Consider the following 16,289-nt stretch of genomic DNA (forward strand, 5'->3'; position numbering starts at 1 on the left):
TTAAACAATTCTCTTGAAAGGATGAGCACAAGAACCACTGGGGAAACAAGCTGTACAAAACATAATAATGATGAATTATAAGAAAGACAGGTACATACTAACCTGTGAGTTTGCCAAGAGTCCTCAATTAAAAGGATTTGTAGAAGCAGATCCAAATAAGGACGAAGCTCGTATGTATATGAATATGCAACCTTAAAAAGTAAAAATGCAGAGAATGTAAGAAAGCATTCCTTGAAGCATGGAGATTACATGGTGCAATACAAGAATACAATTCATCTGAAGTGAACTTCACTGTAATTTAAATGATACTTGAAGATACAATGCATACTTTTCTTTTTTTACATTGATTGTGTCAGTCTTTCCAGGGGCTGTGGTTTTGTTGGGTTTTATTTCATTTTTCAATACAGGAAGTTTTGCAAAGGACAAAATGTTTCCTGATGAATTTCTAACACAACTAAAATGAAGCCCCAAGCATGTCCATGCTGAAGAAGCTACCTTAAAAAGTATCTTTAGAAAAACAAAATTACAAAACAGTATTTTTCATGATATTGCTGCTTTTAGATATTAGCTTCAAAGGCTATCCTAAAATGTAAAACACATGGCTAACGAAGTATCAGTGAAGCGATTTTTATTCTGATTCTTTCAATTGCCAAACAAAAGGACATAGAAAAATGTCATGTTTACATGGGGGGTTGGGGGGGACGGCTGAACATAAAGATGAGCAATAGTAAAGTTTTATTTGGAGTGAGAAAGCGTAAGTAACCTTATAGAGACTGAAAAAGGAAAAAAAACCAAGAGAGTCCAAAAAGACTTTCTGAGCCTGAAGCCAAGCATGTTCTGCAGACTTGTAACAAAGAATCTTATGAATGTACTCAAATACAAAGGAGATCTTACAAAATTATTCTGATTTTCCACACAACATAAGAAGCTCTTTTAGGGATAATGATGGAAAAGATTTAGGAAATGATACTTTCACAATACATAAAGACCACCTCAGCCTAGTTACTTTCGATCTTTAACATAGCGCTCCTAACTCAGAACAGGTTGATTGCTTTCCTAAACTCATAAAATGACTTCGCGTAGTACTCCAAGTACTTAGTTACAGACCTAAGACTGTAAATACTGACAAAGGTTGCCATCTTCAGGAAAGTTTATCAACCACCTGTTAACTATTTAATGCAACATTCCTATATCTAAATACAGAATCGTGCCATACACATTTATATTCCCATCTTTCTCCTAGCTTTTTATTTTTACCTGCCAGAGAAGCTCACTGAGGACAGTTGAAGAGAACTGAGGATTCTCCCAACAGCAGAAACGAAGCAACTTGATGGTCTCTTCAGAGTTGCTGCAATCTTCAATAATTTTCTTCACATAACTAGTTCTCACAAACAAAATGTCTGTTACGTTCTGCTGAAGTGCCATTATAGGCTGAGATAAATTAGGATCACCATAAGGGTTGGCAAGCGGGGGATTACCTAGAAGAAACAGTTATTACAGATGAAAAGGTTCTAAAGCATTTTCAATGTAGACACAACAAAATAGAAATTGGTGTAACTCAACAAAAAACAACAGATAGAGAAAGAAAAACCAACCAACCACACAACCCACAGTTGATTTTCTTTGAAAGATACTGTGGTATGAAATAACTAAGTTTTCCAACTGTGAAGCCAGACACTGGCTGCCTGAGAGAGCTACTTCTCCCTCTCAGGTAAGATTATGCAGTGACAATCAAAGCAAAACAGCTGGAGGCATGTTCATATGCAAGAAGAGAAATTATGGAGTTTTCTTAGTGAAATCCTCCCATCTCCCAAGCTTATCTGCTTTGCTGATTGTGTAACACAGCAAAAACCTATCATATTTTAGGACACAAGGTCTATTTACTGCATAGGCAATGGGAAACGGTTCAGAGAAATATGTAAGTCAGAACAGCCCTGTTTGAAGCTCTAGAGTGTAGAGAACATACTTCTGAAAGAATAAAAAAAATAATGTATCTTATTCAGTAAGCTTCATTTTGTGTAAGGCAAGACTGCTGATTTGCTCCTGATACTCCTAAATTTAGCAGTGTTTTGAATTATTGTTTGAAGATGCCCTAAAGTCCAAGACAGAACTTTTCTAGCTTAATATCTCGAAGCAAAAAATAACTTTACTCTGCCAACAGTAATCATAATTAGTTACAATAATGTTCATACAAACTAAATTTTTTAGTGCAACATTATGAGTACAGTGAACATATTTTCGTAAGTAGAATACCTTTCAAGTTAAGTCTCAAATAGAGCACTGGAAACAAAACCAAATCAAAATTGCCAAACGGTTCTGAAGCTTATTATAGCACAGTAAAATTTTCAGTTCGTTAATCTTAGTATAACACATTGCAGCCCCTACTGACTTCACAGCCTGACACATCAAGCTGTAATGATCTTGCCATTAAATCGCTTCTCTACAGATTACTAATTAGGTTTTCTAGAATATGCTTAACAGAACATGTATATGCTAGCTATAAAGTCAATGTAGGCCAGTATGCTGTCACTGTTTCTCAAAAATAATTGCACTACTGGATTTATTAATGATTCATACTACGGGCAATCAATTTCTAGCTGATTATCTGTTTTAAGTTAGAGTGCTGGCGTGCTGGCTTCTGTTTGTTGTCTTGAGCACAAACAAGCACCAAATAATTTCTGAGACCTATCCACAACAATGCAAGGTCTCTTTACTGATAAGCAGTATTAGCTGTTTCAGAGCCTGGTCTAGTGTTTCTCCTGTACAGATTACTTCTGTACTGGCAACATGAAAGTAATCTATTATTTCATTGCCTATTCAGAATCGAAAGATCTTTATGCAGCTCTTTAAAATGAGCTTAAACTATTCTAAAATCATTACTATTTTATAATCAACAACATACTACTTTACCACTTGATTATCTTCCTGTATCTTTAAGGAATAAGCCAAGAAGCATAAGCCATGGAACAGATTTCCATCTTGTGCATTAGTATAGCAAATTAGTTTTGCTTATGACAAAGAGTTTGGTTGTTAAACAAAAGGAGCTGCTGAACATAAAAGGCAAATATTTTTCCAGCTAATCCATTTTACACATAATACCTAAATATGCACAAAAGACATTAACTGATATATTCAATTAATCTAAGGAAACCTTAATATTCACTATACCATTGATAGAAGACTGCATCCGTGATGACACATTGCAACAACGGATCAGTTGTGACACAACAGTGTACAGCTTCCCCAGTTCAGCATACTGGTATTTAATTGGAGGACCTGGACCTTCATCCAGAGCCACAAGCATGAAGGTTGCAGGAACACTTAGTTTCAGAAGTTGTGTCTTCTCTGCTACACCTTTACAGCGGTGGGGGGAGAAAAGAAAAACAAGATGTATCTTATTTATTTACATGATAAATTACTTTTCAGTTGCAGGGTTTTATCATAACCATCATTTATGTTTTCTGAGGAAAAAAATACATCAGTAAAGATGCACAAGAAAATTATGTTCAGTTGAAATATCACATTGAAGGAGAGTTGTAAATGACTACAATTTGTTAACTGTGCTCATTAGCACTTTAGTAACTAACATTTATATTAATAGCAAAGCCTCAGAGAAGTCTTTTGGACAAAGAATTAATCTTATCTTTGCAAGGCCCAGGACAGGATGAACACCCCCACAGTACATTTTGTAATTTTTCCATCACATCCTAAATACTTCAATTACAAATTTAAGACATTTCCAACTGTGTCATACTATGCAGTAAGTGTAAGGGTGACAAATCAATTGAAGACAAGACAAAAAAGCAAATGAGAAAGCCTCCAAAACCAGCCAAAAAACCTATCCAAAATATCCAAACCATACAGCTAGTTTCATTGCAAGAACACCCTGCACATACTACATTAAGTACTTATTTAAATTTGATATGTCCCTTCTGATCTTGTATTCTCTTTCTCAATTGGTTAAAAGTAATGATTTTTTATACATATGCAAGTTTTTTCTTACTCTGAAATACAACTGGGCCTTACCTACCATCTGTATGATAAGGAGAAATCTAAGCACTCTTTTATAGAATCTTTTTGATCATTAGATAGTTCTGTGGTTACATCCTTTGTAGAACTGATCTCTCACTTACTGTGATGTGAACAATATATGATTTAATTTCTCAAACTGTCAAAGAACTTCATTTTTTTCACAGAACATGAGGTGGTGCAGGAATGATGCATTTGTTGATTTTGCTGAATCAATACCCTACATCCATAGAGAAGCCTTCAGGTAATAGTAGTAAGACGAGCACAACTGCTTAATAATTACATGCTTTATCTTTGCAGGTAGATAATGATCAGACCCACAAATATAATTTAGTTACGCTTTTCAATCTGGCTTCTGAGTGCTTTCCTAGTCAGAGGCTTCAACTGCACTGACTGACTATGAAAAGCTAGTGAAGGAGAAAAGGTAAATTAGAAGATCTCTCTTCTCTGTAATTAAATCCATTAAATCCACTTTGGGGGTCATAATGGACCTCTGCCTGACAAGAATGCTTTGGTAGATGAAGTATATGAAAGCAACACATATTGTAAGTGAAATCATGTTAATTTAATTTCCTAGATTAACTTTACAGATAGGAAATTAAATTACTTTGAAATTGTCTACCCACACAAAATAGCTTCCAGAGGAGTGAATGAGAGAGTGTGTGTGTCACTGAATTCAATGAGGAAACACTGAAATAACTCCCATTTGGACTAATGAATATGCTTAATACTTTAGCCACAAAGTAATATAACAGAAATTCACATTTGTAACTTGTCTGTATGAGCTGATAACCAGTAATGGCTGAGCTGCTCAGTATTATGGGCATTCTGTAAAATTTCCAAGGGAACTGGATCTCCTAGTTTCATAATACTTTACACAATAGGATTAAAATACCTTGTGTTAGAGTACAAGGGAGAGTGTAATAGACTACCACGACAGAAGAATATCGTATTTTGTTTAGATTTTGCTTAAGAGGAAGATGCTTTGTCACTTAGGCTACCATGTGTGAAAGAGAAATGGGCCTCCAATAGAAGACACTAATACCTGGGGAAAGTACGAATGTAGAACTCTGTGACAATTCACTAGATATGAACCTGTGACTACCCTCATCAACCTGAGAGAGCAAAAGCAACCCTTTATTCATTTGACATTTAATCATACGATGCCTATGGTAAAAGCATTCTGCAAGCAATGATGTCTAAGAACATATACAGATTGATCTATTTCCTCAGCCTCCCAGAGAGTCTTTAAGGGGAAGACAGATACAGAATCGGTGTTCAGTATTCATAGCTATGAGCTTCAAAAGTGAACTGAAGAAATTAATATTGAAAGGGCACAGTAGGAATATATAGATAAAGCACAACCATCTCTACCAACATTTTCATAAAGGAAAACCATGCATCTCTTTTTTTATCTTCACCGACTTCTTCAGGCTCAAGCCAGCTGAGAGTCCCACATGCTTCTGGGGTCTCATGACCTCCCTGTAAATGAGCCCTGAACAAAGTGTCATCTCTCTCGTAATTTTTTCACCACCACACCCTCTTGGAAGGACACTGTCTTATTACTCCAACCTTACCGTGTTCATCTTCCAAGTATGCTAGGAAGACTCAAGCCCCAAACTCCAAACTGGAGAAACACAGATGTTCTGGTGACCATTTATATAACATTTATTCATACCAACCTGCCTGAGGCTGAAAAACTGGATTCTCCTGCTGTTACTTGTGTCACTGGATTATTAATAAAAACCAGTTTATTACAGTGTCATCAGCAAAGATCTGTGTAATTTCCTTACCTAGATTGGCATACATCACAAACAGATTGAAATACTGTTGCAAATGGCGCCCATGTTCAGATACTTCCCTTCTTAGAAGATTTAGTACCGCTCTCAGCAAATGATCACTTAAACTTAAGTTATCATAAGCCTAAAAGAAAAAAGAAAAAAGGTTTTCATATTCACAGTTGAAGCTATCAAATCTCTATTTTGTTTATACTTTTTACTATGGCAGAAAACAGAATTGGTTAAAAGGTATGGGATTCATACAAGCTCCAAAATACTAGCAGCTGGTTAGTCTTCTGTATCTCACACAGACAGACAGAGATGACTGCCATCACTAAATACCATGCAAGTCCAAGAAATTATGCAAATATAGAAGCTTTTAATTGAGCTTTTTCTCCAATTGCAGCTAGGCTTAAATACTCCAAAAAGCATATGCAGTTCCACTGTGAACTTCACAGAGTAAGACAGACAACCAAATCACCTTTACAAGTGTATCTCAAATACCTTGTGAAACAAACACTGTCAAAGCATATGTAGCTTTAACTTAACACGAATTCTTTTGCTGGATACAACAGCGAAAACATTCTGAGAAGGTAAGTGGAACAGTACAAATAAAAAGTGTCTTGCTGTGGACAATAAAAATATGACAAAGCAAACGCCCCAAAAGGTTACAATTTACATTTTAATACAGTCCAAATTTCCCCCACGCCCATTGTTATGACAAGTACTACATTAAGATTTCTGGCAGTTTTGGTGTTGGTGGTTTGGGTTTTTTTTTGTTTGTTTCTTTTGGGTTATTTTGTCAGTTCTAGGTGTATAAAATTAGTCACAATTTTCAACAATTTCAACGTTGCAAGATACAGGGGAAGAAAACTTAGGGAACTCCTGCATGCTTTCATGGGTTTTGTTTGGGTTTTTTTTTGTTTGTGGGGGTTTTTTTGTTTGTTTGGTTTTTGTTTTGTTTTGTTTGGCTTTGGGGTGTTTCCATTTGGTTTGAATTCTAAATGAAAACCAAGGGTTCACTCCCTTCGCATTAATTTAAGCCACTGCTTTTATTTTGCAAATTTCACGTGTACAACCCAACTCAAAGTTCTCACTACTTACTTTTCACATAGATTTACAAATGAGGTGCAGAATGGACTATACAGATTTCCTGTCAAGACTGACGTATCTACTTCAGAATTGACATTAAATACTTATAACAAAAGAGGAATAGGTTTTAAAAGTTTTTCATTAGAAAATTAAATACCTGACTGGAAGGTCCAGGAGAGGCAAAAGGTGAAGGACATGGCCCATCTTGCAAGGAAAAATGTGCAATAAATACTATCAGTTTTGCAAATGCACCCCTCACTTCTGCACTAGGGCATTCCAGAAGATACTCAGAGAAGCGGTTTGAAACATTAAAAAGGACGTTGTGTGCAAACCAAAAGCGTACATTCTTGCTGTGACGAAGAAGGATGCATAACGCATCATACCTGAAATAGAAGATGATGCAACTGAGAGATTATGACCACATGTAGACACTGATGAATTTTGGCAGACATATTCTTTTGCAGAATTTGAAGAAAATACATACTAAGGGTGATCCCCAAACATATTTTCTCACAGAAGCGCTTAAAATCAGATAAACTGTAGTTCCTATAGTGATACTAGCTATCACAAATTAAAAACATCCTTCAGTTAAAAACCAAACATTTAACTGTAGCACTTTACTTCTGTCACCCATAGGAACTAAGACAGGATGATGATCCCCTAACATTAAAATAACTGTTCCAGAGAGGGTCTTGTGTGACTCTGTCCTCTTTCCTGCAGCAATATTTGAACTTCTCTTGACATCTTAAAATAACAGGACTAACTTAGCTACTCTGAAAGTTGCTATTGGAGAAAAACTCAAGGTATATATTTGCCACGTATTACACAACTACTTATTAGTAGTTGGTAAACTACTGGTCATCATTAAGATCATGTAAAGACTAGTAAGCTACTGGTCATCATGAAGATGTGGTGCTATAAATAAGATTGTATTGTCTGTTATATTACAGATTTGAATTACAGGCCCTGTAGCAATGTACATAAAGCACTCTGCTAACAGTCTAGAAGACTGAAACATACACATGTTTCAGAAACAGAATATAAATAACAAGCTACAAAAAATTGGTTGAAAAGAGCTTTGTTTAAAACTTCCCAAACCATGAACAAACCAGTCTGATTTAGTTAGAATATATAACCTATTAGTTCTGCATTAATAATAGACTCTACTCCTTTATTCTTAAAAAACACACAAAAGGTAGATTTAGGCTCTGTCTGAAAATGAATTTTGAAGCTGTTCAGCTCAGCAGCTTAAAGCTCAGTTTCTTCCCTATATTTTCTGTTCACATTTCCCCCACTTTTCATATGCACCCTGACTATGCATCTGGAGGAAGAGGGGAAAATGGAACAGACCACTAACACCTTTTATTGTCAAATGCATATAACTGGGATCTTTTAACAGATATCAAACTTTCAAAACTAATTGTTCTTAAAAGACAAAATACCAATCACTCGCAGGGCCACGGACTATTTTCTTCGTATGAAATCCTGTGGTAAAGAGAAATCTAGCAGCGAGCTGAATACTAATCATAGTTATTTCTTCTGCTTCAGGCAACAGATGATCTTGTCCTAAAGAAAAATCAAAATACTCACATGTAGACAAAGTAAAAGCAGTTTACTTTTAACAATTTAGCTGATTCCAGATTACTTGTTTTGTCTTGATATTGTCTTCCAATTTTAACCAGAAACTTGATCAGAACAGGCTCTAACTTCTATTAATGTATCATTTGAGAATGTAAGCTTTAAGACAGGTACCTGGGAGGCTACCCATGTCTGATTTTTAGAAATTCAGCATCTCGCCTTTGAGAACTGTCTTCAGCAGAACAGCGCACAAACTGAAATATTTTAATATGACTTAGTGCATTAACTGAGTCACAGTTGATAGTTTATCAAAGTATTATTTGCTAAACATTCTGGGATGTATCACTGACGAACAACTCAGCAACAGATGTTGAACTGCAGAAGTCTCGATAGACAGAGTATTCAAAGCAGATCACTCAAAATGTTCACTGGCAGACAACTTGTTGATAACACAAATAAAAAGTTTCCTGCAAGAAATTAATCCATAATTACCACACTAACATACTAACCTGGAGGAGGATTTAAGTAGACACTATTACAAGTAAGCAACTTCTTTATGAACTGGAAATATTCTAGGCTGTACTGCATACGATTATGCATGAACTGCACGTTCTGCTTCCGTACGCTTCGTTCAATGGCTGATGGCATTTTAATCTGATGGGGTTTAATGGTGATAGAGAGTTCTGAAATATATTTTATTAGTTCATTGTCTTTGTCTATTGTGTCCATACGTTCATAAAAAAGAATATAAGCATTCCACCACCTCTTCTGGCGTCTGTAGGACATACGCTTCATCATGTGATCAAATACTTCTCCCATGTATTCTCCACCAAAACACTGGTTTTTCATTTCTTCATCATCATCCATTTTACATTCTGTCACATCTCCATCATCAAATTTATACCACCGATTCTTCTCGCCATCTCCACCATTCCTCTGGATAATGTAGGAGTAATAATGTCCGCCACTGGCCTGGCCACTGTGTACAAGTACACCAACAAGCCTATATTTTGTGCTCCCAGAGTGTTCATTTTCAGACTGCTCATTTTGTATTATCTGATTTTCAGGATTTACATCATCTCCTTCCAATTTAGCTACACCTGCCACTGTGTAAGGCTCCATGTCCAGCTCTCGTGGAAATTCAAAATAGTCATTGAACTTGATTGCACATTCCCTTTCCCAGTCATAATCAAATCTTTTCAACTGGATTGCAAGAACTGGAGGCAACTTCTTAATCAGCAAGCGTTTCACTGTATCAACCTAAAAACAACATGAATAGTTATCAGCTCTTAAGTTTCCATTCACATACTCCTACCAACAACTGAATTCAGTAAAGGATATTTTTTTCCCCTGAACATGAACTAAGACTGAACTTAGTACAGTCTTAACATCACAGTTGTATGCAACTGTAATATGTAAGGAATCATCACCTTTTTGTTGCATTTTTCACAATGATATGCATTTGCTCCTTCCAATAAATCTCCTTTGACGTACTGTTCCAAAGAATCAAGAAGGTTTTGGTGATTTCTTATATCTACATTCAGAGTTGTGAAGGATTCCTCGCATTCGTACCTACCAATGAACAGACAAGTGTAAAAGAAAGGTAGTAACATGCTCAACTTTTATGTTTTACAGTTGCTACACAGCACCTTACTGCCCAAGTTTTATTCAGCACTTGATGTCAAATTCTGGCAAAAGTAGTTAAGAAGTAAAAAAAGAATTCTTTTTTTTATTGCAGTCTTCCTATAATTACCTCACAGTACCTGCACACGGTATTTTTTGATCTGCGTTAATTATAGTTATTTTATGAACATCATAGAAATTACTTGTATGCCTCAAATTCACTGAAAAGATCATGGAAATTAAATCTTCTGGCACATCTTGTTTTTAAAGCAGTTGAAGTAGCATGACAGACTCTTGGGTAACTTAAGCTAGTAGAGAAGCACAGATAGCAAAGTAGAGTATTTTTTCCACTCACTTCGCATATTCTTGACTGACTGAATTTAATTTATTGTGTTATGACACAACCTTTAAACAATTTCCTAGCAACGAAACAGCAATGCTTGAGACACAACCAGTTAAAACATCTTGGAAACGGTTTTTGGTTGGTTGGTTTTTGTGGAGTCTTTTTTTTTTTTTTCTCCTTCTTTTTTTAAGGATAAAGAAGCGATAAATAAACTCTAAAAGTTGCATCTATTCCAACATAACCCTGCAGGGCTTGTTTCTCGGATATGCAATCACGCATATAAAGGGCTCTTTAACAGTGAGTAAATTAATATTTAGAAACACTTCAACCAAAACAGCATTATTCATTCATCTATGAAATAACTTACAAATTCAGAAAGGCTTTGTCATATCCCAAATCCAATGGTTTAGTTTGTCATCAGTTTTCTCCTCCCTAAACTATCAGGGTAAAATTTTTATTAAGAAGTACAGTTACACAAATCCAGTAGAATTCTGTAATGATAGGTAACACTTGTCTATCGTGTAAGAATCACAGAGGATCTGAAAGATGTCGTGAACAGTAAGAAGGCCACCTGTTAGTGACACAAAACTTAACACAGTTATAAAAAAAGCCAACTGCTGAAAAAGAACAAGTCCATCATTAGGCCATCTTGAACCTTGCACATAATTTTAATCATCCACCTCAAGAGGGATAGAAGAAAGTCTAGAAGTACAACTGTACAATGCCAAGTTCTATTCCTCCAGAAAGCATTCGTCATTGATCACCATCATCAAGATGGTGCACCACAGAATTTCAGTCTGATTTGATACAGGTGTTTTTTACATACCCTATATGAAGCTGAACTTCAATATTCGTATTTTAAGTTATTTAAACATACAGCAAAAACCTTAAGATAAACTTTTTTATACCATTATCCTTAGTTACAGCTTATATAGTGAGTATGAGCAGGGTTTCACTCACTGGAATTAAAGATTCATACTTGGGTCAGCATTATCTGCACACTGTGGAAGACAGAAGCCAGCAACAGCTGTTTTCTATGTCTTAAAACTTTATGCATCGCATGGTCCCTAAGCTGTTTTCGCTCTTAACATGGGAAAGCTGTATCTTTTCCTCTGCTGGTCAATACACAACACTTCACATAAAACTGTTAAGTAGAAGCAATAATAAAGTACTTCAAGGCACCTGAAGACAAATCAATGTAGAAAAATCAACGCTGTAGAAAAAACATACTAAATTCTATTAGCTTAAAAAATCCCCAACAAAACAACAAACCAAACCAACACCAAAACCACACAAAGAACCTACTCTTGACTCTTTATTCATCTTCATAAGGATAAAAACACAGGTTGCTTTTCCTGTAAGAAGAATCTTAAAACACTTACCGATGTGGGCATCCTTGACAAATCTTCTGATCAGCAAAGGACCCTCCTAGAACTTTACTTAACATTGCTGGATGGCCCAAAGCTTTTAAAGCTTCATCTAAACTGTCCACTAAGGAATTAAAAAATTCTAAAGCATCATGTTGTTCACGTAGATTTACAGGTTCACCCCAAAGTCTGAAAACAAAAGCACATTCTTGTCAAATATTTTTGGTTTTGTTCCCCAACAATTTATTTAAAAAAACCCCAAACACTATTCATGCTATTCATCTCTCTTTCTTACTGACCAAGACTATTTGCTGGCTTGTGATGTAGGATACCACCTGTTACACTGTCCCTGACACTTACTGATAAGTAAAAGCAAGCTTTTGCGCATAACATCATAGTTAATTCACTCTCAATATCAAGCTCAAGAACTACTAGAATTCCAAATAACCATCTTACTGTAAGCTTTAGTTTACCAAGAGACTTCTACAGAATGGTAAAAAGGTAGGATAACAGATGCAAGGCTGAATCAAGTTCTGCTAATTTACACTTAACATCACTATGATTTCTTCTATTACAATTATTTTTGTGGCATTTCAGTGGCCCAGTGAACAGACATCAATACTAAATTTTCTATTTACCTAAATTGTTTCCAAAACCCTCTTGGTACATAGTATTGTAGCCTGGAAGCCGCTAAATGGCCGAAAATTACTTGGAGATGCCTCAGAACTCCAATATTGTATTCTTTTCTATCTTCTGTTTTACTCAGTGCTGGTTTGTCTTCATATTGATGTGGATAACCAAACACATCATCTCTTGGGTCAACATTGCTCTGAAAAGCAGAAGAAAATTTGTGCAATTAATTTTGATACATAGCTGTCTTATAGCCAGTTGTATCCCTTGTTTAGTTTAACAATCTGAAGTGCTTCATATTCTCATCTGAAGAAACAGGTGTCTTTGCATGTGTTAACAGAGTTCTACTGGCAGAATTAGTGTATGGTGCTTTCAAGTGAAAATCCATGAGGAGGAAGTCTGCAAACCCTGCTGCCTGCCTGGATCTTCTGAACTGCATCTCTGGCAGTGAGCCTATTCAAATAAAAAACATTATGCCACTGCCCCCACTGCCAGCAGTGGAAAGAAAAGTGATAAGCAACCTGAATTTGTTATAACCTTTTCCTAAAAAAGAATTCTATTTGAAAGATAACCAAGTTCTGCATAATTAAATTTACCTCATTGTCCTGCTTTTCATCCCCAGACATGTCATCATCTACATCACTGCCTGTGCCTTCAATTGCAAGAATCCCATTCCTGATGGCTGGAATCATGTACAGCTGCTGAATGACAGAATTCATGTAACAAGTGGCACCAGCATTTTTTAGCCCTACAAATCCCTTTGGTGGTCGAGGCCCAACAGGTGGTAGATATTCCCATTCTGTGAGAGCTTCACAAGCTAGAAGAAAATAGCAGAATGTGATTAGAAAACAATTTTATTATAAAAGAATATCAATGCAATACAAAGGGCAGTCGCACAATGTTAGTACTAGTCTGTATCACTCTGCAATTCAGTAAAGCAAATGTTTCACTGGAAAACTTAATTGCTAAAATAAACACAACTTCTATGATCAGTATTTCTATCTGTATTCCTACCATTAAACTATTTTACCAATTGCATAACTAAAAAGGTGGCCAGACAAAAATTCAGTCTATTTACACATCAAACAGAAGTCTTCTCTCAATACCAGCAAGTTTCTTAGCTGAAGAACTCAGCTGAATGAAACTAGAGTATATAGCCAATTTATAATGCCTTTCACAAATGTGTAACATTTTTAAAATCGAAAAATTTCATGTATGCCTTGCTTTCCCTTGCCAGGATAGGAAACAGGGTTAGATAATGCTATTTATATGACCTTGTGACAGGTTTTTTTTTTTCCTTCTGAGTCTTCTCCCTCAGACCTCTCTTATCTCTTCATAGTACATATACAATCACAGGTTTACTACATTAACCTGTTGCTCTGTGGTTTTAACCCAAAAATAATATGAGATCATGCATGTTTGCAAGCAAGCTATACTTGGTATATGACACACACAGCATGCACAGTTCATACATGTGTTCCCTCTTCTGTCTCACATACCATGGAGAACTGGTGTTCTAATGTGCTTACCAAATTATTGAGTGCAAGGAAATGCTATAAAATCTTTCTAATTGTGAGATGATAGGAAACACTTCCCAAGAGAAAAGGATGAATAAAAAAGGACGAGGCAGGGGGATAAACCATAAAGCTGCCCTTTTCATTTATTCATTTGAGATGGAACTGAACAGGGAGATTGAAAAACCTCAAAAGACTCAGTGATACCACCAACTGGGTAAGTAGCACTGCCATTCTGAGAGGTAGTGGACAACTCCCACTATGGGAAGGTATTTCTAGTTGCTTACAGTTTTGCTAAACTCTAAAAGTTTAAATATTTTTTAATCATAGAATGGCTTGGGTTGAAAGGGACCTTCAAGATCACTCAGTTCCAACCCCCTGCCATGGGCATGGACATCTTCCACTAGACCAGGTTGTTCAATGTCCTGTCCAACCTGGCCTTGAACACTTCCAGGGATGCAGTAGCCACAAGTCCTCTGGGCAACCTGTTCCAGGGCCTCACCACCCTCATAGTAAAGAACTTCTTTCCTGTCCTATCTAAATCTACTCTCTTTCAGTTTAGAATCATCACCCCCTGTCCTGTCACTACAGGCCCTGATAAAGTCTCTTTCCATCTTTCTTTTAAACTCCCCCTAAGTACTGAAAAGCTGCAGCAAGATCTCCCCAGAGCCTTCTCTTTCCCAGCTGAACAACCCCAACACTCCAAGCCTTTCTTCCCAGACAAACTTGGTTTTGCTTGTTTTCAGTTCTTCCACCCACCTCTTCGCCCTCTCCCTATCTTTCTTTCTCCTTTCTCTGTCAATATTACAGTCAAAACAGTTGTTTAATTATCCCATTTAGGGCTGCAGAAAATATGCTTTTTATTCATTTTTTAAGAAACAAGAAAGTCTTACATGCTTTTTACTGGTAACAAAAATCTATGTTAAGTATGAGCCTTTTGTCACCCTTGTGAGTATTAGCCTGTTTCATTTGAATACCAGCTTTTGAAACACTTAACATATGCAAGTTTCTGTACATACTGCAATTGCTATAATCTTTCTCCAGTGAGGAGAAAGTTCTTTGAGTGCAGAGCTGTGCTGAAACAAGGCCAAAACTGAAAGCACAAACGTCTGAGGAAGGACCATGACAAGCAGAGAATAAGTACAGAACTAAACAGGACAGTGGACCTGTGTCTGTGTCTGGACAACAACGACAAATTAAGTGAGCAACCAAGAGACTGGCACTAAAACTAAGCCAAAGATACCTGATGAGTTTCTGGGATTGGTTAGGCAGAGCCTGAAATGATGCGACAAAAGGAGAAGATACAGACAGAATGAGGTTCCTGGGAGCTGGCATGGACAAAGAGGAGTAGCCAGGTCGGGGTAGGGGGGGTCTGATTATGTGACTAGGTCTGGAACTTGGATGCAACTGTGTAATGCAAGTCAGTATATTTACCGCATAAAGAAGAACAGAGAAAGGCTACACTGACAAACTTTCCTAGATTTTTGACAGCTTGATGTTGCAACATTAAAGTAGCCACAAACAAACCACAAACTAAAACATTTAGCATCTAGTTCAGTTGGCAATATGAACAAAACCTAGGCATAATATATACATTAAAAAGTAGAAAACATAATTAAAAATATTACATACTAGTGATTGCTGTACCTATGTAATACATTTCAGTCAACGTGTCTACTATCTGTTTGAGATTTCGTACACATCCAACTGCTAGTGCAACTAGTAGCTCAAACCCAGCGTTAATAGTAGCTGGTGAACTACAGACTGGTATAGCCTGCTCAGCAGGCAATTCTCCATTTCTCATGTACTGTAGATAAACATTTGATGCTGGAAAGATGAAATCATCTATCAACTCCTGCAGGAAAAAAAAAAACACAAGAAAACAAGGAAAATAAATCACCTGTTACTTTATAAATTTGTATTTTATATCAGAGTAAGCATTATTACGTAAATGAATGTCTGAGAAACAGAGTAGTACTTAAAACACTCAAGAGTTGAAATTGAGACCAATACCATCATAAGCTTTTAAATTTAGAACAGAATAACTCCATTTTAATGTGGTTCCCTGCAAACCCACCCCCCACTACAAGTTAAAAATATATCTGTTATTTTTCTTGACTGGTAAAATTTTTGTTTTGTCCAACCAGTATTATCTACAAAGCTCTTTATTAATTAGTGTTGGAAAAAACAACATTCCTGCTGTATAATATCAGAGGTACAAAGAAGACATGACTGATGAAAGAGACACTCAGACATCATGCATTGGTTCAAACCTGCCATAAACATTAACAGCACTAATTAGGAACATGTGGAGAAAAGACAATACAGGGGTAAT

The 16,289-nt window shown here is 36.3% G+C and overlaps 1 protein-coding gene across 3 annotated transcripts in view; it reads right to left on the reverse strand.

The window, feature by feature from the left end:
- USP9X (ubiquitin specific peptidase 9 X-linked) overlaps positions 1-16,289 on the reverse strand; it is a 105,771-nt gene that overhangs the window by 10,831 nt on the left and 78,651 nt on the right. For 2 of the 3 annotated variants that reach the window (XM_080612036.1, XM_080612038.1), the window contains 12 exons: positions 15,587-15,809; positions 13,037-13,257; positions 12,449-12,639; positions 11,826-11,999; positions 9,908-10,049; positions 8,987-9,737; positions 8,342-8,465; positions 7,057-7,282; positions 5,823-5,952; positions 3,169-3,354; positions 1,258-1,478; positions 103-191 (listed from right to left, as the gene is read on the reverse strand). In XM_080612036.1, coding sequence (XP_080468162.1) covers positions 103-191; positions 1,258-1,478; positions 3,169-3,354; positions 5,823-5,952; positions 7,057-7,282; positions 8,342-8,465; positions 8,987-9,737; positions 9,908-10,049; positions 11,826-11,999; positions 12,449-12,639; positions 13,037-13,257; positions 15,587-15,809 — 2,678 coding nt within the window. The remainder of the gene's footprint in view (positions 1-102; positions 192-1,257; positions 1,479-3,168; positions 3,355-5,822; positions 5,953-7,056; positions 7,283-8,341; positions 8,466-8,986; positions 9,738-9,907; positions 10,050-11,825; positions 12,000-12,448; positions 12,640-13,036; positions 13,258-15,586; positions 15,810-16,289) is intronic. The other variant, XM_080612037.1, reaches the window with a different exon arrangement.

The sequence above is a fragment of the Psittacula echo genome (assembly GCF_963264785.1).
Source record: "Psittacula echo genome assembly, chromosome: 3".
Taxonomy (NCBI): Eukaryota; Metazoa; Chordata; class Aves; order Psittaciformes; family Psittacidae; genus Psittacula; species Psittacula echo.